Source organism: Perna viridis, chromosome 2 (assembly GCF_037379345.1).
Source record: "Perna viridis isolate PV_CMFRI_1.1 ecotype Kerala chromosome 2, ASM3737934v1, whole genome shotgun sequence".
Taxonomy (NCBI): Eukaryota; Metazoa; Mollusca; class Bivalvia; order Mytilida; family Mytilidae; genus Perna; species Perna viridis.
In genome coordinates, this window is record NC_142446.1 from 53,230,253 (window position 1) to 53,251,561 (window position 21,309).

Consider the following 21,309-nt stretch of genomic DNA (forward strand, 5'->3'; position numbering starts at 1 on the left):
GATGAAGAGTATTGTATTAATGATGATCTCCTGTATGTTCTCGAGCATTATTCATGTACATAACACCCAAACAAGTACCTAAGTCATTCTCAATACGAGTTGTTTTATATATGGTAAGGGGTATCTTTGTTCCTAATTTGAGTGTTGACTGCAGTTGTACAATATTTATTTTTGTTATAAAACTGACAAAGCTTCCGAATTATATTAAGCGGAGAGTTTGTCATCATAAGATAGGAAATTTATTATTATAATTGCAAGCACATTCCCTTAGAACCATTTACGAAACCGTTTTTACTTTTACTAAATCAATAATGTTTCATTGAAAAAAATCAAATAATGATGAAATAGTGAATGACGGTTTTTTTTTGGTTTTTGTATTCATTTCAGTTTTCGGCCGATATCTTGAAAACTAAGAGTATTAGAAAAAAACTTTTTCTTGCTGAAATAATCCTTATGAATAATCCTACCAAAGTTTTCTTGAGTCAAAATTGTTCTAAAACTCCTTGTTAAATGCATTGCTTTGAAAAGCTAAATTTAAGCGGAGGAGTGATCCAAACTGATGGGAGCCTTTTGTTTTCTGTCAAAGCCTTAGGCGGGAAATCATGGTATTTCAGCTCTTCAATTGTGAGATAATAGGGAACATTTCAAAATATCCATACAAACAAGATGGCGGATAAACAATACATTCAGTGCAAAATTCTCGTAGGAAAAATAAATTTTGAATTTGTTCAATCTCGGAGGTAGGAACGAAAAATAATTGTAAGGGAATCGTAGTACAGAACGACATGAATAAAATGGCAAGTTTTTGAAAGGAACCGTCGAGTAATTACAAAAATAAACGCAAAAAAACGCAAACAATCTGAGGTGACTTGGAGTATAGTAGATAGTAACAAGAATATGAAAACAAATCAAGTATGATTACCTTTATTTCAAAACATTTAAGAAATGTTACTAATATCTGAATATATTATCTTCTATAAATAACTTTGGTTCGATTAACACAGAATAAACCGCGGCGGTTAATGTTATTTGTAAATCTAACCAGACATCCTTATAGAAGATAACATTCAGATTTAAGTTACATTCCTTGTAAATTAATATTTTGGCAAAAATGATAATATATTAATACATATATTAAAATATTCCAACACAAACGCCTTTTTAGCTCACCTGGCCGAAGGCCATATGAGCTATTGCTATCACTTGGCGTCCGTCGTCGTCGTACGTCTTCGTCGTCCGTCGTCGTTAAAAATATTTCTAAACTCTTCTCCTCAAACATTACTTGACCAATTAGAATAAAACTTGGTCTGAATGTTCCTCTGGTTATCCTGCATAGAACTGATGTGGGGAATTTTGATCCGTCGAAAAACACTGCTGCCGTTACTAAAAATAAAACATAAGGGTCAGACAGTATTTTTTCGTATATATCTCCAAAACCGTTAGGTTTAGCTAAATTCTACATAGGGTAAAAGTGTATTGTATGATGAGATCTATCTGCAGGAAAATTTTTAATTTTAATCCATTAAGCCAAGTTATTGCCCTTTTTCAACGGTTTTTTGCTATTTTTAATGTTATTTCTTTCAACAATTTTCTCCTCTGACACTACTTTACCAACTGAACGAAAACTTAGTATGAATGTTCGTTGGGGTATCCTGCATAGAACTTGTGTAGGGAACTCTGATCTGTCGAAAAACTTTGCCGCAATTACTAAAAATAGAACATAAGGTCAGACAGTAGTTTTTCGCATATATCTCCAAAACCGTTAGGGCCCGTGCAGGTCCGGGTGTCAATAGAATAGGCCTGCAGCAGCGCTAAGCTTGTCGTAAAAGGCGACTGAAAAGTGCTCAGAAACCTAGCCAGGGGCTAGGTGTTATGCCAACATAGCAACTGGGATGTGTGCCCCAGGTGGTGGAATGCGGTACCCCTGGCGTGTTACATGCTGGGGGTTGCCAGGCTATAATACGGAAAACCTGACCGCAAACCATAGTGGTGCACCGTGTTGGGAAAGATGCCACGTTCCTTGAACCCTGCTGTGGTATTCGATAGGAGTAGGAACCTTTGCGCTACGCCACAGGAGGTTAAATTGCCCGACCTTACCCATCCCTCCCTTTTTGTAGTGTCAATCTAAATTTGTCGACCCTATTATCCTTGTGTCCCATCCCTTATTTTTTTTCATTTCATCATCATTCATGTTCATTTTATCATCCATTTCATTCTCATTGTCTGAATATAGCTGAAATATTGCTGCTCGGACGTTAAACCCCAACAATCAATCAATTAATCAACCAAAACCGTTAGGTTAAGCTAAATTCTGACATGAGATCTATCTGCGGTAAAATTTTCATTTTAATCCATTAAGCCATGTTGGAATTATTGCCCTTTTCAACGGTTTTTGCTATTTTTAATGTTATTTCTTTCAAAAATCTTCTACTCTGACACTATTTTACCAACTGAACGAAAACTTAGTAGGAATGTTCCTTGGGGTATCCTGCATAGAACTTATGTAGAGAATTTTGATCTGTCGAAAAACATTGCCGCAATTACTAAAATTAGAACATAAGGGTCAGACAGTAGTTTTTCGCATATATTTCCAAAACCGTTAGGTTAAGCTAAATTCTGACATGTGTAAAAGTGTTCAGCATGATAAGATCTATCTTCGGTAAAATGTTCATTTTAATCCATTAAGCCATGTTGGAGTTGTTGCCCTTTTTTCAACTGTTTTTTGCTATTTTTATATATTTTTGATGATATTTCTTTCAAAAATCTTCTCCTCTGACACTACTTTACTAACTGGACCAAAACTTAGTATGAATGTTTCTTTAGGTATCCTAAATAGAACTGATGGCCGGATTTTTCCTCCATCAAAAAACATAGTTGCCATTACTAAAAATAGGTCTTGGGGGCAGACAGTATTTTTTCCTTATATTTCTTAAACCGTTAGGTTTAGCCAATTTTTTTCAAAAGCTGAAATGATCCTTATTTCTAGGATTACAACAGTCTTCAGGCATAAAAGTTTTTAGATGACTCCTTAATATTGCCCTTGAAAGTCGAAAAATGACGGGTGATAGGGATATTTTGTATTCAAGATAAAATAAAAACGTGACTAACAGTTAAAATATATTTGTCATATCAAACTATATGATTGCTAATCCGAATCTAGTATATTTAATGGAAACCACGCTATCTTATGTATGTTAATAGACAAATATTCGAGCTAATGTGAACTTATTGACACCTCTTTGGTTCGCATGTATATTTGATTGACATGTATAATATATATTATATATTATCTGAATAATATATATTATATATCATCTGAATAATATATATTATATATCATCTGAATAATATATATTATATATCATCTGAATAATATATATTATATATTATCTGACATATTCGAAGGTGGCATTTTTTTAATAAATAGTGTTTCGTTAAAGGAACCATTTATCGAAATAAAGCAAGATATATGTTAAAATTATTTAGGTAATGCACTGTTTAGTGAGTAAAAAATTATGCAAATCACATCATAAACTTGGCCATCAACTTGAACAAAAAACTTGTAATCAAGATCAAGATAAAAACGTTATCCTTTTAATTTAAACTTATTTGTATCGACACGTTGGTATGTCAGGGGTTACACATTCTTACATGTATATAGTTTATTAAACTATTATCGTTATCTGTAAAGTAGGAATGCGTCAAAAATGATTTGTTATATTGTAAGATATACTTGTTTTATCAGTTCTATTGAATGTCTGGCACGAAAAAAATGCTAGTACATGATGTACTAGTCCTCTGTTTATTTGTAATTGTAATATTATTCCGCTTTTTAATTCAGTTTTGTCATTTGTTATTGTGTTGTCTGTTGTTGTCAGTTAATTGTCTTTATTCTTCGAGTGCTCAAGACAATGCTAGAAACACAACAGTGGGTTTTCAGAATTGGACCAATAACATAACAAATTAACATAAAATTTGTAGTCATTATTCAAAACGACATGTGAAGAATGAATACGTATATTGTCACCATATTTCCACAAGTTCATTAACCAGTCGGCGGTGAAAAAAAAATTCGTTTACTTTCGTACACATAGAGAATTCGGCGAACAATTGTCAAGTTTTGATCCTATATTTAATTTGAAAATATAAGCTCTGTTACAAATCGATTACAAATATTAACTACAGTTCTCAACTAAACGATCTTTACCTTCTTCTCTATTGCTGAAAATGTTAAGAAGAAGTCCGTGCAAAAATCAGGCAGTGAGTGGCAAATGACAAATTTAATATTCAAAACAATATCACTTATTTCATATCAAAAATGCATACTTTCTGAAAGTTGAACGTTTGTTTTTGATTTAATTACTTCAATGATTAAAGAGAAATAAAATACATAGAAGCCATTGATATTTATTGAATAAATGAAGATAACATTCTAATTTGAGTAAAACTTGGAAATTTTAAAAGCATTTTCTTTCCCATCCATTGTGGAATTAAAAACAGGTTTTATACTAATTTACACCCATATTATATATATATTCCAATGGAACAGACAAATCCGTGGAATAAACATTACCCTGTGTCACCCATATCATAGGATCTGCCTGATTTTTACATGGACAGCCCTTAATATTTTGCAGTGATTGCTAGTCATAGGGGTTATGTACATATGAAGAGTAGTGTTTTTCTGCGTGGATTTCATTTTCTTACATTTTTAACAAATGAGTTAATGTATTCCATTGATATCATTTTTATTAACACAATTCACTTCTTTCAGTTTGAATAATACCACAGTATACGAGGAAGAATTTGAGGAAACATACTTAAAAGGTTAGGACAAAAAATGTATTATATGGATGTCAGTGTGACGTTGACTTGATCTTTTTCATCCAATCTACGATTTGTTCCAATTTTGATGATATATTTAGCAACGTTCTAAATGTTGTACAGTAGGGGAACAGTTGTTGAAAATATAAGAAATATATGAAATATTTGGTTCAAGAGATATCGCAGTTTTTTCATACCTTATGCCAGAGCTTGCCGTAATTACGCACATTTATGGTATCGCGCTGAACTTTGTACAATTAGGCTTCTGGAACAGGGTTATCTTGCTACAAGATGAAGTCCTCACAACAGAAGTTATGTGATCGTCACCATGAACACGTGGATACTTTTGGGGTATCCTTCTGCATCACGAAATCTGATTTGTTCAACGTGCCATAGTTTTGAAAACCACTATTCGCTGAATATTTCTCAATCTTAATCGTCACACTAATGTAGCACTACTTTATGCATATATTTCTAAACTAAAACAAATGACGAATGGGTAAAGTTTGCAACACAAAAAAAATAATAAATAGATTCAATGGTGTTTTTTCCATGTATGAATTATGGGAGTTTAAATTACGATAATTTTACCTTAACCACTGTTATATCATAACATTAATTTGGGTTGTGTTTTGCCTTTGTAAATAGTATTAAGCAGAGACCTTTGGAAAGTTTAACATCCACATGATTACATTTTGAGATCGGTAAAGTAATATAAGTGCTATTTAAACAAAAACTCATTTTTTTAAATGAAACATTCTAGATTTTTTAATATGGCAGAAAATATCAAATTTGAGACACATAAACATGACAAAACATAATTCAAATATGATACTCTTTACTATGAATTCAGGTAAATATTCACTGTATTCATTTAAAAAAAGATTTTTTTAATACCCCTTTAAACTTTTTAAGGCGTATATCTAACCAGCTAAATTCAAGTTAAAAACCTTACCGCAGATTATAATTGTTTTAAATAACTTTTTTGTTTTCAAGTTCTGGGGACATAACCTTAATTGCAACAGGTAATAAATAAAACTCACCATTATTGATGTATTAAAAAATAAAAGACCGATGACTGTAGCCACGAATGTTTTATGCTATTTTATGTAACTGTTTTATTTATTCCGGTTCCAGATATAACAATATCAAAGATTGTATATGATACATCAATTTCCAAGGTTCTCATCTTGATACTTTGTGTGGTGTACTTCATAATTACGGTTTGTACTTATGGTGGGTATATATGGTTAGCAATCAGTTTGCACTATTTTTCTTAATGTTGAGGATTCCATTTGAATAACGAGTATGCGTAATTTATTTGTTTTATTCATCTTCTCATACAAACTCAGTAGTTACGCACATTAGTTGTTCTATTGGTATCCTCAACAATTCTTGACTATGACCTCTTTTCTAACAATGAAATCCTTAAAAAAACATAGACATTCATACATCAAACGTCTCAAATCACTAAGCCGCCCATACAATAAAGTGACATTACAACACAACCGCGAGATTATCCTATACATTTTCCCCTTTTTAACTTACCACGTTCTTTCTATGCAATGAAATATACGACCAGTACAAATGACGTCGTAAATAAATAAATAGAATTCAGTCTAAAATTATAAATTTCTATACATATAACTAAATAAAATCTTAGAACTAACATAGTTTGAATACTTAGTATAGTAATTCTCACATGATTACTGATTGTATCTTTATCAAAATTATGTTTTAGGATATGAGCTATACACAACCTGGAGACCATTTAGATTTAAGCTGATGTCTTATATACTATTGAGTACTGTAACCATGACTTGCTTTGGTAATGCTAAGCAAAATTTACAAAGACGACTTAGAACTTGCTTATTGTGTAATTTTGCCCATTTAAATATCTATTTTGTAATAACTTTCTTGTTAGATTGTGTAACCATCTGTAGAAGTTTGTTTCAAGTAAAAAGATATTTTCCACAGAAGAAGGAAATAATAATTAATAAATCCCGAGACTTTGTAGTTGAAAGTGGCTATCTCTTGACAATGCAAAAAAGAAAAAAACGTAAAAATAAAATTATTTTTTTTATTTGCAACTCAAATATATGTATTTTCTCTAATAATATCAGCTTCGACCTGGCTACGTTCACCACACAAATAAATAATGGATAAGTAAAAAGTGGGCACATTTTAATGGTAAGAAAGAAAATAGATACATATTAAATACAAATAACACATGTGACTGGGTTTTATGTTTTTAATTGGTGATGTTTTCTCATATGTATTTTGAATAGTTTATAGTGCTGTTGCAATGTATTTGTATCATGATACAAAGTGGGTGGTGAAGGTAGTGATGACAGTTTTTACAGTCCTGATGTTAGGTAAGCTGGAACTTTTGTTAAAATATTTTTCGTACCAAACATTTCAATTTAAACATTGAGTTAGGATGCTCAAATGAACATTGATGTTCATGCATAAATATTGTAAATTATCGTGAATTATTGAAGACATTAAATATTTTGATTTTGACATCTTCTGACAAAATGTGATATTAGTTGTCCTGATATTTAGCATAACATTCTGTTTCACTATGTGAACTCAACCTGGTTGCAAAAACATCATCGTAAATTCTGAATTCTGCATTCTCGTACATGTATTTAAAAAAGAGTCAACAAATTCTCGGTAAAGGAGAAAATTCGGTCAGGACCCCTTTTCCCCTCATAAGTTGGGCATTTTTGAAAATTTTATAAAAGCTGATTCCTAGATAGTATAGGTATACTAAAATGGTCGCAGACTGAAAATATAAGGTGTATTTGACGAGATTTATAACGTTATTCCAGAAATAACAGTATGCATTTATGTACCTGTTACAAAAACCATTAACTTTAAACATTTCTGCAACTTTTATGATGTTTTAAGGGGAACGGAAGTGGTCACACATCTGCTGACTCAAGATATTTTTTACACGAGTTGTAACTGACAATTATGCACACAATATATGAAGCACGAGAGTCAACACTCATGTGGCCATTGTTAAAAGAGAGAAAAACTGCAAAAAATTGTTGTTTTTCAGTCTTTTAACACATTTTTTCCAATATCACCCATGTTTAAAGGCATATACGACACTTTATGTTCAAATAATCATTATAAACCAAACAAATCAACTTTAAAACAACTGAAAAAAACAACATAAAATTTTCTACATTTAGACTGTTTTTGAGGCCAAATTTTTCCCTTACTGAACCAACTTCTTTTATTCTATATTTTCTCATGCAAAATTTTCAGAACAAAGTCCTCATTTGCCTTTACGGTTTACCCATACTAGGCATGTGCCATGATAATACACATACGAAGAGCATCATTTAGACGTTTATGTGAATCTTATAGTGTAATTTGTGAATGAGTAATCAAGGGAACCAAGATTATAGCGGTAATCAAAAGAATGCAATCCAGGGACAAAGAAAAGACAACAAAAAACATACACAACAAAGAACATAAAGTAATTAAAATCATACATACAAAGTAATAAAAGCAAATGAGCAACTTAGACTCCACTAAAAACTGGAAGCATGGACCAGGTGCAGCGGTAGAGTAAGCGTCCTCTGCTTTTCTAGAAACACCCGCCGAGTTGCTCATAAAAAGTCAAATAAATGAGTTTTCGTGGTGCAGATGGATTCATCATAACGATTCACGTGTTCATGATGACGACCATAAAACTTTTGCATTGATGACTATCAACAAAACCCTGTTCCATAAGCCTATTTGTTAGAGTTCTAGCGCGATACAAAAAGTCTGCGTAGTTTCGGCAAGCTCTGGCATAACGTATGAGTTGTGATATGAACACTCCATACGCAGGAGCCGAAGGGATGTTGCCACAAATGAAAGGAAAGTTGACAATTCTGAATGAAAAGTCATCACGTTTGTCGTAAAGTTTGGTCAATAGTTTTTCTTTACCATGGATTTCTAAGTGTAGGTCAAGATATGATGCTGACCTCACAGTGTCTGTAGTATCCTTTATTTCAAGTTCCTTGGGGTAGGTGCGATGTATCAAATCCCAGAAATTAGGATTGTTTAAAGATAATACGTCATCTATATAGCGGAAACTGAGATTTAAGGATCTAGCAAAACAATATTCTTTCTTTCGGATCAGATCAGCTATAAAGTCAGCCTCATAAGAATATTAGAGTAGAAACAGATACAGAAAGATATGTATGCCCAATCTTGTTTTTGTGTCTTTATTTTTTTCTTTATAAAACAATAAGTTTATTTTCCTACACCTTTGAGTGATGAAAACAATTATTATTAATGGATAGACCATAAAGGTTGTTACGTTATCAGTGAAGTAGATGTTACGAATTTCTTTATAAAGAATATAAGTCTACATTATGACTATATTTTAAATTTGTAGGTATGCTACTTTTGTTCATTTACTTAATTATTACCCGAGAGATTTCTGAGGTAAGTTGAAATACCTACATTTTAAATAGAATAAGTTATAGAAAAATTATATGAACTTTAAACATGCATCAACACTTCACAGTTTTGACCTATAATGAATATAGGATTAAACTTGTTCATCTATCTGTCCAAGTAAATTATTTTTTTTAAACGAAACTCCTAAATCGTTCAGTTAGTTATACCAGCACTCATAAAAGTGGGGGATTTATTGCAATCACCTTGTCTGTCTATCCATCAGTCCGTTAGTTGCATTTTCCTCTGACAGATTTCTCAGATTCTATTGGATGAAATGGTTAGACATATATAGATTGTCCTTCAGTCTTGAGGAAATTACAGGATTTCTCCACTGAAGATAGGTAAAGTCTAAAATTTAACTATCAAGAGTAGTGAAATCCTTCAATCCCCGAGAGAAATAAGGAATAATCTGTTTCTCCCATGAATAAAACTATAAAAAGTAAATTAAACAACACCCCTAATTCTCCCCACAACAACTACGTAATTAAGGACCTCCCCCTCGAGTCATCAAGCTATTGCGTCATCGGTATCACTACCATTATGAGTAGTTGATACATCACTACTAACCTTGTAAAATATGAATGCAGGAGTCTTCACGCGACATTTTAATTTTCCAGCACGTTGCGGGAAATTACAAAATTTTAATCACTCACTCGTGCAGTGTGAATGAAGCCTATGAATGGAAGAAAAGGTTCTTTATTTTTGCATGATGACTTATACCGTGTCTCTTCTTTTCAAGCTTATTGTGTATCTATTTCCTTTTTATCGTATGTATATTATTTAGGTTATGTGAAATGGAAACTTTTGTAACAGACTTCTCAGCTTCTATTGGAGGCATTTCTAAAATATATCGTATATTACTTTTGTAAGATGACTTTTCCAGGTTGGTCACTTTTTTTACCTAAAATTTATCATAAATGGTTCAGTGGGGGGGGGTATTCTGAGCACGACGCAGCATACAACATCTTGTGTTTTTAAATGTTTTTCATGAAATTTTGCAGGGAATGGACACATTATATGTAAATATTCATGAAGCAAGGGTGATAATCTAACTTACTTGTATAAATTGTTGCACATAAGGAGTTCACCCCATGGTCTCCCTCACTTTTCTTGTTTTTTTTTTTCTTTCTTTCTTTCTTCTCAGGAATACCATGTGTACAATGAACAATATGACAAAAGATTGTATTGTTATTTGAATGCTGCAGCAAAAGGTGATCTACGTGAGATCAGAAGGTATCGTATTTATTGTATATTGATAGCGGCACAAATTGATATGGCCAGTAATGGAGAAAATCGGGTTATGTCAGTTATCCTTACTAGAAAAAAAAACCTGCACTTCATAAAATTTAACTAAGTGACTTATTGTATGGATCTAAACGATAGTGTATCACTAGGTACCATGCTAGTTGTGGATTTTATCCTGTGATTAAATGATTTACGAGTTTAAAAGGCTCGTGGGTTTGTTTTTATTCTCAACAGGAAGTAGAAGAATAAATATTTGTGTGAAAAATATTGACGAGAGCTTATAAAAAAAAGAAAATTCAATTCAAAATGTAATTTGTTGTTTTCTTTTTACTGGAGAACATTTCAACCTGCATAATTCTTGATTTTTTTAATCGTTTTTTTTTTTAAATCACAGGATAATTTAAAGGGAATTCATAGTAAATAGAGACAAATTTTTAATATATGTTTTAGTCATTTTTTTAACTTATGAAAATGTAATGTAGTTTTTCTGTGTAATTGTTTCTGTAAATTGAGGACTAATGTAAAAAATTAAGGGTTTTTTGATGAAATCTGTCTGCATACTCAATTTCCTGATATTGAATTCTTCCTGTGCTTTGTGACTTTTGTTTTCAATATTGACTTATCACTAAGCCCTTCAGTAGTACAACTTGTTTGCATAAAAAATGATCAATTATTAAATAAACAGTACATATTTTTGAATATATAAATAGTAGACATGTATTTCTAGTTTCAATTTTATTTTTTTATTTTTTTCCGACCGACCGACTCGGTTTCATCCAGTCAAAAATCCGTGGCCTTTTTTCCTAAAATCTTCTCTGAAACTACTACTCAAAATCAAATGAAACTTGGTAGATTGTATCTTAGGGTATTTTGCACAAACTGAAACGTCAAAAAAACATGTTCCTAAAATGAAACATAGGGGTCAAAATACTGTTACTGAAAATAGAACATACCGATTTTACAAATAACTACAAAACGTTGAATTCAGCAAAATTCTGATGGAGTGTATTATTGTTTACTATCAGAAAAAGGACTTATGCCGAATTTTTCAAAATGATTCGTCGCCCGATGTAAGAGTTTTAGCCCCTGAAGCAGATTTTATTTGGGTCTTTTTCACGTATACGACTTTAAAATAAATCTTCTCTGAATTTTATCTAAGTTGACATAATTGTTTTTTTTTTCAGCGTATCTTGCACAAATTGATTGTTTAAATTTGTTCATCGGTCGAAAAACATGGCCGTCGTCACTAAAAATAAAACATTGAGGTCAAAATGCCTTTGTTGCTATTTTTCCTGAACTATAGCAGAATAATGAAGATATATGATATATATTACTCATATGATGATATTATATATCTTTATAGATATGCTCTTCCATTCCGGTCAGAATCTTTTTAAACCTTCTATCACAATCCAAATTAAGAGATGTATCAAGTTTGAATGTTGTATCCATACTTGTCCCAACTGATCCGGGTTTAACACCTACGGTCTTATCTTATTGTACATAGCAAAGCATTTAAACAAAATATGCAGATATATTAAAATATAGATATGTAATACATATGCACTGCTCAACTTGATATTGACAAAAACATGGGTTACACATTGTTCCAAACTGATAAATATCTTTCACTTAAGATTAAAGAATGAAGACTATATTGAAATGGAAGATGTTAACTATGACAATAGATCAGCCCTCCACCTTGCCGCCTGTGAGAATCAGATTGATGTTGTAAAATATATCTTATCTCATCATTTCTGTTTTCCTGCTGCCACAGACAGGTTAGTAACACATCTTAACTTATGGGCAGGTAGACTTCAAAAGGTGTTTTGGCTAATTATGCGTACGTTTTCTTTAAACTATATGTTTTGAAACATAACTGTTAGTGTTTTGGCTGTATATGTTTCAATTTTTTTTCCAATATAATGCAATGCTATACATAAGAGCATATAAAATTACGTCATATGTTATTAGTGGTTTTCTGTATGGTTTGTTGTTCTCTGCAGTCAAAGACCTGTCATTTTCTGTAAATATGTTAGTGTTGCTACAACATAACAAATGCTTTTGCATTAAAGAATTAATTCATCCAAAAAACATATTCTTAATTTGAAGATACAATGGGTAAACAATTACCAGTGATACAAATGGGGGAGGGGTGCTGAGTTGTGACTGTTGATATTTACACAAAATTTTAACCATTAATATCTAACAGGTGGAATAGAACAGCATTAGCTGATATTGACTTCCATGAGAATAATAAACCTGATAAAAAAGATTATAAAGAGGTTAAAAAGATGATAAAATACTATAAATCTTCTGGACAGAAGAAGGTATTTATATACAATGAATTTAGAAGGTGATTTTACGGAGTTTTTTTCTGTGGTTTTGTATATCATCTTGAAAACCCTGTAGTAAGGTCACTAGCAAAACACACCCATGAATGGGAATGATTTCAAAGAACTTGGTTAAGGGGAGAACTTATGTATTTTAGACTGAATTTTTATGAAGAGGGTAAATGTATAGGTGTGGGGTACTGTAAGAATGCCCACTAAGGTTGTTTTTTTTATGTGCCAAGAGATTTGATTTTTTTCAGAAAGAGATAGAATATCAATATTTTAATGCATAAAAAACAGAAGATACTAGGTACTACTAGTTATCTCCAGTTTTGCTATTTTTTTAAGGAGGTAGACCTGGGGTAGAAATCAATCTTACATGATATTGATATAAAGATCCTGAATACAAGAGTTCCAATGATTTTAAAGAGTTATGTCCCTTACCTTAGGTCTACCTCCTTAAATTATTTTGCCTATATATAAATATTATTTTGTTCTTTCAGAAATATTTAAGAGAGAAAACAGCTCTTGAATTGACAAAAGCTGCAGAAAAGGGAGAAATTGATCAAATTAAAAGGTAATTAATGATTAAATTGTTATTTTAACTTTATACTAACTACTTCTAACGTTTCCAATACTTTACATGTTAAAAAAAGTAATTTTCAAACTTTCACTGTGAATTTCCAGGACAAATGACATCTTGAAGTTGCATACCGTTGCAAAGCTTGAAAAATAAGGCTTCCAAAATCATTATGCTACTGGTACGATGATTGAAGAAATAAAAAATTTATTTGAATAAATAATACTGACAATTTACATTTTTACCTATTTTGCATGTAGGCAAATTACTCACATGTGTAAACAATATTCATACACTTTTGTAATTAATTACATATATGATTTTAAAGTACACATTCTCAGCTTCATTTTGACTACTTTTAATCATAATACACACAAATATTGCGCTTACAATGCATATGTTTAGATTCAGTGTGTTTTGGTACTACATAGGGGGGTGGCCATTTGACCCGGAAGTGGTTAGTGAGACCTTATGCTTATGATCATGAAATGATCTGGCAAACTATATTTTAGACTGATAACTTTACATAATTTAATCTCAACCTATAATTAGTGTGTTAATACATGGTTTACTATCCTTGTATTTTTTTTTTAATGTAAACTATTTTCTATTTAATTGTAATATAAACCTCAATGTCTGTTATCTAGAATGCAAAATGTAAGAATGTAATGAGGCTATTTCTTTATAGACAGGAAGAATATACAGTCATTCTCTAATTGAATTCTTATGAAACTGAGAGGTTTCTATAGTCTCTGATACAATTCACACAACTATTTGGGGGATTAATGAATGCTTCTTGACCGATTGCTGACCAATGATAGCCAGTGATCAGTGACCGGTCTGATTAAATGTATTTAATATAATGCTGTTGTAAATTTACATTGAAATAAAAGTATTAAGTTTTCAATTTCTAATTCATTAATGTAAAATGTAAGCCTATATAATACAATTTGGGTAATATAAAATGGAACAAACCATTTCTTTCTAAATTGATTAGAGGTGTGGTAGTTATTCTCCTTTGAACTTGGTTTCCTGAAGTAAACTTCCGAATCATCTTGTAACTACCTGGGTGTGTAATATGGACACAATATGGAGTTATGCATATATAACCAAATTTTGATCCCTCTGATGTTGTGGGAGTAATGCACTATGAACTTAGTTTCCAGAAACGCGCTAATAAAGCTTCTCTACGCTCTCATCACACACTCAAAAGTAGACAATACAGTGTTCATTGCATAAAATTGCAAAAGGGGGGAAGTCCCCCCCTTGACAGCAAAACAAGGGGTCATTTTCAGAATAAACGGGGCCAATATGGCAGTATGATAAGATAACAGGAAAGATTCAACCAACAAATAAATTAACCTCAGATTTGTATACACTTTATAGTTTCATTGTAGGTGAGAGGTAACAGTGGTATATATACCCCTACAACGTAAGAGGTTGGAATTCCGTTCCTCCATTCCCCAACCTTTTACTTCCAAGCGCCATATTGCAAACCGCTTGTACCAACATTCTTTGAAATCGGCAGAATTATAGTAAAATATTTACCACTTACAATTTTGGATTTTCATTGCTTGATTTCCGGTTGGTTAAACTTCTTTATGTAAATTAAAGACTTACAATATTTTAAAACACTGTTAAGCTTATTCACGTTTGCAGTGGCTTTCAACATGTCAGTTTAGGATGGCACCAAGTCAGAAAATAGCTTGCCAGACAACCTCTAGCACTGCTGGAGTAAGATACACACACTCCAAATAAATAAAAAGAAATACTATTTTGTTTTTTTATGCCCCCATGACAAAATGTCTGGGGCATATTCATTTACCCCTGTCTGTCCGGCTATCTCCTCGTACAGCTTTTGAACTATATCTAAAATATTTTACAGGATATTTCTACACATGATGAAGGTGTGCAGGATCAAAGGATTTTGATTTTAGTGAAATATTACGGAAATTGGTGATAGTCACACTTAGTCATTTTACTCAGAAATATATGGATCATTGCTTGTCTGGCTATCTCCTCATACAGTCTTTGAACTACATCTAAAATATTTTACAGGATATTTCTACACATGATGAAGGTGCGCAAGGCCAAAGGATTTTGATTTTTGTAAAATATTACAGAAATTGGTGAAAGTTAGACTTTGCAATTTTTGTCAGTAATATATCCCAAGGGATTTATTATGGGGATATAAACATTATTTGTTAGTCATTTTCATCAGAAATAGAGCTATATGGCTTGTATGGCTATCCCCTCATCTAAATTGTTTTTTGCAGGAAGTTCCTACACATAATGATGGTGTGCAATGTCATAGCATCTTGATTTTCATGAAATATTACAGAACTAGGTGATATTTGGACTTTGGAATATTACGAACTGGGTGATAGTTAGACTTTGCAATTTTTGTCAGAAATATATCCCAAGGGATTTATTATGGGGATATAAACATTATTTGTGCGACAGTCCGTCCATCGGTCCTCTTTTTCTCATTGCAATTAGTCTGACACTACCACACAGAATTTCATGACACTATGTGACCAGGATACAATATGTAGATATGCATATATTTAGGAATTTCTGATCCCCAAATTGATCTCCAGATTTTTCAAGTTATGGTACTGGAACTGAATCTGCAAACCATGTTTTCATACAAAAATAAATATGTTCCTAATTTGCAAGTGGGGGTATCATTAGTGTCTTACAGACACATTTGATTTACTTTAAAAAAATCACTGCTAACAAATGATGTGAGGGCTCCTGTGATAAACAGGGCTTCTAGTTTTATTATGGCATTGTGTTGACTCAAATTGTAATTCAACTTGATGTTGCAGCTCCACTTAGAATTTTTCTGTTCTTATCAGGATTGTATCCAACCTGGCCAAGCCCCAAAATGAACAGTTTCATCTTCAGTCGAAATTCTCTAGGTTCGCCAGCCATGTCCGTTTTTTTTTCAATCAGTCGGCTCATCTGAAATTTACTGGGTCCCGTCAATAGGATCAGGGGAAATGATCGTGTCCCCTGCACACCACCTGCAGTTTCCCTAAATCATTTTTGACCTGAGAAAAGTTTTGTTTACTACGAGTGGGCAAAGCCATTGGTAAGCTGGTTCTTGGTTGACCATCATTACACTACATAGAATACAAGCAAGAACCTGTTTAGGCCATTAGCGCGTTTAAATGACAAATATGCTTCCGGATACAGAACCAAAAAACAAAATCTGGAAATTCAGAGATAGACCTATGGAATAATGTGTGCCTGCAGGGCCCACATGCAACACTTTATTTGTGGCATGCATAAAATGCCCGCGCCAATGGCGGAAGAACGCTGTTTGGAATGAACAATAGGCCAAGTTGTTTTTTTTTGCATTATGAACTACGAACATTGACTCTGTTGACATACTTCACTGTATGATTTATTTTCCCCAAAATGAAAGAAAATGATTGATTCATTTTGATAGTGACTTGTTTATTTTGTACTTTTTTCATTTAGGTTGTATAAACGAGGCACTGATATGAACTTGCAAGACTCAAATGGACAAACAGCCCTCCATGCTGCAGCAAATAATGGCACTGTTGAGATAGTTAGATACCTTTTATTGGATTGCAAAGTTTCTCCATTTATTAGATCAAGGTCTCTTTTGTCTTGTTTATGTATGCTTTGAATTGAAACTATTTGGTAGATTTCTTCATGATGTCATCACTTACCTGTGATTTGATTTTTATTGGCAACATCCATTGAGTGGCATGGGGCATCAACTTTAAATCATCATAACTTTTTCATTTTTTCAAGATACTTGAAATATTCTTTTGGTTCCCTACACTGCCAATAAAACTCTTTTTATCGATGGATTTTTAAGTAAATATTCAATAATGAGACTATATGAGCATAAAATTTTAAGAATAATTTTATATGAACATAGTGGTTTACATATAAATATTTCAAATTTATTTTTCAAGTAAAAGAGTTATAAATTCCCATACAAAATATAAATTTTATCTAAATGAAACATTTTACAGAACCAAAATTAGATACAAAATAACGAAGTTAAAAAGATTTAAAAATTGGGGTTCTAATCATGAAATTGTTAATTGTTTACTTAGTTGTTTATTTGCCAACCAATTTGACACTTAATGATATGCAAAGTAGTGAATATGACATCACTAATGCGATCTCTGCTTTTGACAAAACTATTTCTTTTCTTTCAAATAAAGAACAACTTTTTCTTCACTACTCAAAGTTTTTTTTAAGAAGGTTTAGCATCATATTTAGATTTGCATGAAGGAATGTAATTACTGTCGGAGGATTTTAAGGGTCTTTCACTTAACATTTAACTCAGTAGGAAGCAAGGGGTATTCTCTTTGTGAGCTTCCTATCAGTATTTCTGTTTAAAGATAAAAAATAGTACAATGTAGTAAACTGGAAAAACTGTGAGCAGTGCTCACTAAATCTATATCTCCCGCTCCCCCAATAATGACCATATACAGAGAAGTCTTAATTGTAGGTTCAGAACCGAAAAAAAAGTTAGAATGAAATTCTGATAGTTTTTACCCTAGTTGGGTCATTGTCTCTTTAACATAATATTAAAATCATTCTTGTTATATTCAAAACTGCTGTGTACATGAAACCTTTGAAGTATTTAAGGTTGAGTGAATGTCCTTAGTTGCTTCATGGTTTCTTGCCAATAACAGAAATTTTAGATAAATTAAATGTTATGTTAATATATAAAGCTGTAATTTGTATATGGAAATACCGGTATCTTAAAAGCTCATTTAATCACTTTATCACCAAACATCTAATCATTCTTTCCAATGGGTGCTGAGAAATCTGCCACAGAATATTTCCCAGTACCGCACTTCTACAAATTTTAAGTAGGTCGGAAAACAGTAAGTATTGACCTAGACAGATGAAAAGGGGAGACATAGTACAAATCAAGTTTAAGCCATAAACTTAAAATCTAATCATTCCTTCCAATGTGTGCTAAGAAATATGTGATGGAAAAAATTTTTGATTATTGAACATGTTAAACCTAGTCCTTTGGAAAACAGGAAGTCTATTACCTAGAAACCTGGAAAGGGGTGCATGGTGCAAGTCATCATGTTTAAGCCATATTCCAAATATCTAATCATTCCCTTGAGTAGAAGCACAGAAATCAGTGACGGAGGGAGTAATGGACAGACACCCCCATCACTATATACCCCCTACTTTTCAAAAGTGGGGGGGTATAAAATCAAAGCATCATATTTTCTTTTTAATATGATTACTTAAGAAAATGGAAATTGCATGATGTGGTTGATGAAAACTTTTAGTTCTTATGTGAAAATGCATTTGTCAAGCTCATTTTCTAGAAAAAGTAATTTCATTTCATGTCAAACTGTTCTATTCTATACCAAACATTACGTGTAAAATATAATACCTTAAAACATAATAACAATAAATATACTGTCTTTTGTAGGGGATTACGCCCAGTGGATAGTCTGCACCATGAGGAAAGTGTGGAGACAAATAAAATCAGAGATTTATTGAACAACAAAATGGAAGAGTTAAGAGAGGATAAAAATGATACCAAGGTATGTTTTTGTCGCATGAGTTTAATTTAATTTTTAAATATGATGATCAAAGCTGAATAAATTTTTTAAAAAAAAATTTTATTCTTGTAGAAGTACTCTCTTGAAAATCCGATTTATCTTTGAATTTTTTCGACAAGATTTGATTTTTTGATTTTTTCATTCTCCAGATTGTTTGAACTTTGTCTTTTATTTACAATTTTATCAATAATAGACTAGGTGGTGTATTCATTTATGAACACTAGTTGCTGGTCCAGTTACATATGTTTACTGAAGAATTTATTTTACTCACTTAAAGGACTTAAGTACTACTCTGTCTAAAAAGCAGGCAAATTGTTTGTAAGGCCTGGCACATGAAGAAAAAAACAAAGATTTTAGTTTTGCATCATCTAAGTTTTTACTCCTGATAACCACCAGAAATATCCATGAAAACTGATATATTCAACGGTTCGTAGTTTTCCTTTCCTCATTTGTCTACCCCGTACTTGACTTTTATGAGCAACTCAGCGGGTGTTTCTAGAAAAGCAGAGGATGCTTACCTTACCGGTGCACCTGGTGCATGCTCCCAGTTTTTAGTGGAGTCCAAGTTGCTCATTTGCTTTTGTTACTTTGTATGTATGATTTTAGTTGCTTTATGTTCTTTGTTGTGTATGTGTTTTCCATGTCTGGTCTTTGTCCCTGGATTGCATTCTTTTGATTACCGCTATAACCTTGGTTCCCTTGATTACTCTTTTGTAAAGATTGCCTTTTTAAGATATTAATAGGTCAAATTTAGCTTAAATACACTATGGAAAATTTACCACACTTTTTCCCTGTCTAACAGTAAAACAGTATATGAGTCCAGGATGCTTCAGCATGAATTTAAATAGGTTCTCAGTTGTTTTCTTGATGTATTTAATGTATTTGAGGCAAAAAAGAATAAATTAAGAAAAATGATGTGCTGCCCATTGCTTGATTCTTACACAGAATGGTACTTTTAAAAAAAGATGACTAAACCCAAATAAGAAGGATTAACAAGCTGTTACAACATGTATATGTAAAAAAAAACTCATGAAGTATCTTTTCCATGAAACTTTCATTAATGTCTTTCAAAGTTAGATATTATTTCATAAATAGTTTTGATCCAACAGGCTTTCATAGTTATGATATTACAGTTGTTGAAGCATGTTGCTAAAGTTTCTTGGAAAGAAAATGTAATGAATACAGTGTTTTCCCCAATTAGGCAGAATTCACTCATTTTGGCTCTTTTAACACTATAAAGTTTCCATGTCTTTCGTAGATGAAATGCAAAGCGTGCATTTGACTTCACTAATTTAATTTTCATGGTCGGATTTGATATATGCCAGACATACATGTTTCATTTTTAGGTGAAATAATGTACACTCATTTTTGCAGGCATTTACAAGGTAATAATAGGACAACATTTAGTTTGTTTAAGGCTTTGCAAAAATGAGGTGACTTAATATTTACAATACCTCATACCAAATGTTGCTACTTCACTATCAAAATTGGTTCAAATGTGCATTATCATGAAAACTGGTGCAAAAGCACAATTTTATACAACTGTTTTGATCTGCATTTTATAATACTATAATTCTAATCATGAGATTCTTCATGCTTATAGCCTTTTTTTATTGGTTGAAAACGTTGTTGCCAGAAAGTTAGTACATGCATAAACTTCGCCAGATTGTTCATACATGCATGAACGCCAGTCAACTTGAAACCAATATGGCGGCCGTGTAGTTCGAAAGAGTGTGGCAACAAACTGATCGGCATAATATAGCCGTAAGAATAGTTTATTACATACACATTGATTTTACCCGCCAAGTTTGTTTACAGAGAGTAATTATCAGCTCAGGTGTCTGACTGAACCCTTGAAAACAACTTGTAATTTTCCTTCTTCCTTGTTATGTTTCCTTAATAATTATATTCCTGTTGAATTGTTTACATCTCATTATCAGATAAACTCATCACCTTTTTTGATTCTTTTAAAAAAAGCAAATTTGTTTTCTTAGCTTTCCTGTCCTAAAGGCCATGTGAGCCATTGCCATCACTATGTGTCTGACATCCTTTGTCGTTGTCTGTTCACTATTTTAAACATCTTCTCCTCTGAAACTACTTGATAAAATGTAACCAAACTTTGCATGAATATTACTTTATAGGGTTTTAACATTCGTTATGTGGGGATTTTTGATTTGGCAAAAAACATGGCCACCATTACTTAAAATAAAGCATAGGTGTCAAATTGCTGAATTTTGGAAATAACTCAAAAACAGTTGGCATTAGCTGAAATCTT

At 32.2% G+C, this 21,309-nt stretch overlaps 1 protein-coding gene across 5 annotated transcripts in view; it reads left to right on the forward strand.

Moving 5' to 3' along the window:
• LOC148626000 (uncharacterized) overlaps window positions 1-21,309 on the forward strand; it is a 63,359-nt gene that overhangs the window by 18,670 nt on the left and 23,380 nt on the right. For all 5 annotated transcript variants that reach the window (XM_088569529.1, XM_088569528.1, XM_088569524.1 and 2 more), the window contains exons 8-18: window positions 4,775-4,827; window positions 5,962-6,060; window positions 6,566-6,652; window positions 7,113-7,199; window positions 9,227-9,276; window positions 10,436-10,524; window positions 12,174-12,317; window positions 12,749-12,866; window positions 13,373-13,446; window positions 16,939-17,079; window positions 18,902-19,016. In XM_088569529.1, coding sequence (XP_088425655.1) covers window positions 4,775-4,827; window positions 5,962-6,060; window positions 6,566-6,652; window positions 7,113-7,199; window positions 9,227-9,276; window positions 10,436-10,524; window positions 12,174-12,317; window positions 12,749-12,866; window positions 13,373-13,446; window positions 16,939-17,079; window positions 18,902-19,016 — 1,057 coding nt within the window. The remainder of the gene's footprint in view (window positions 1-4,774; window positions 4,828-5,961; window positions 6,061-6,565; window positions 6,653-7,112; window positions 7,200-9,226; window positions 9,277-10,435; window positions 10,525-12,173; window positions 12,318-12,748; window positions 12,867-13,372; window positions 13,447-16,938; window positions 17,080-18,901; window positions 19,017-21,309) is intronic.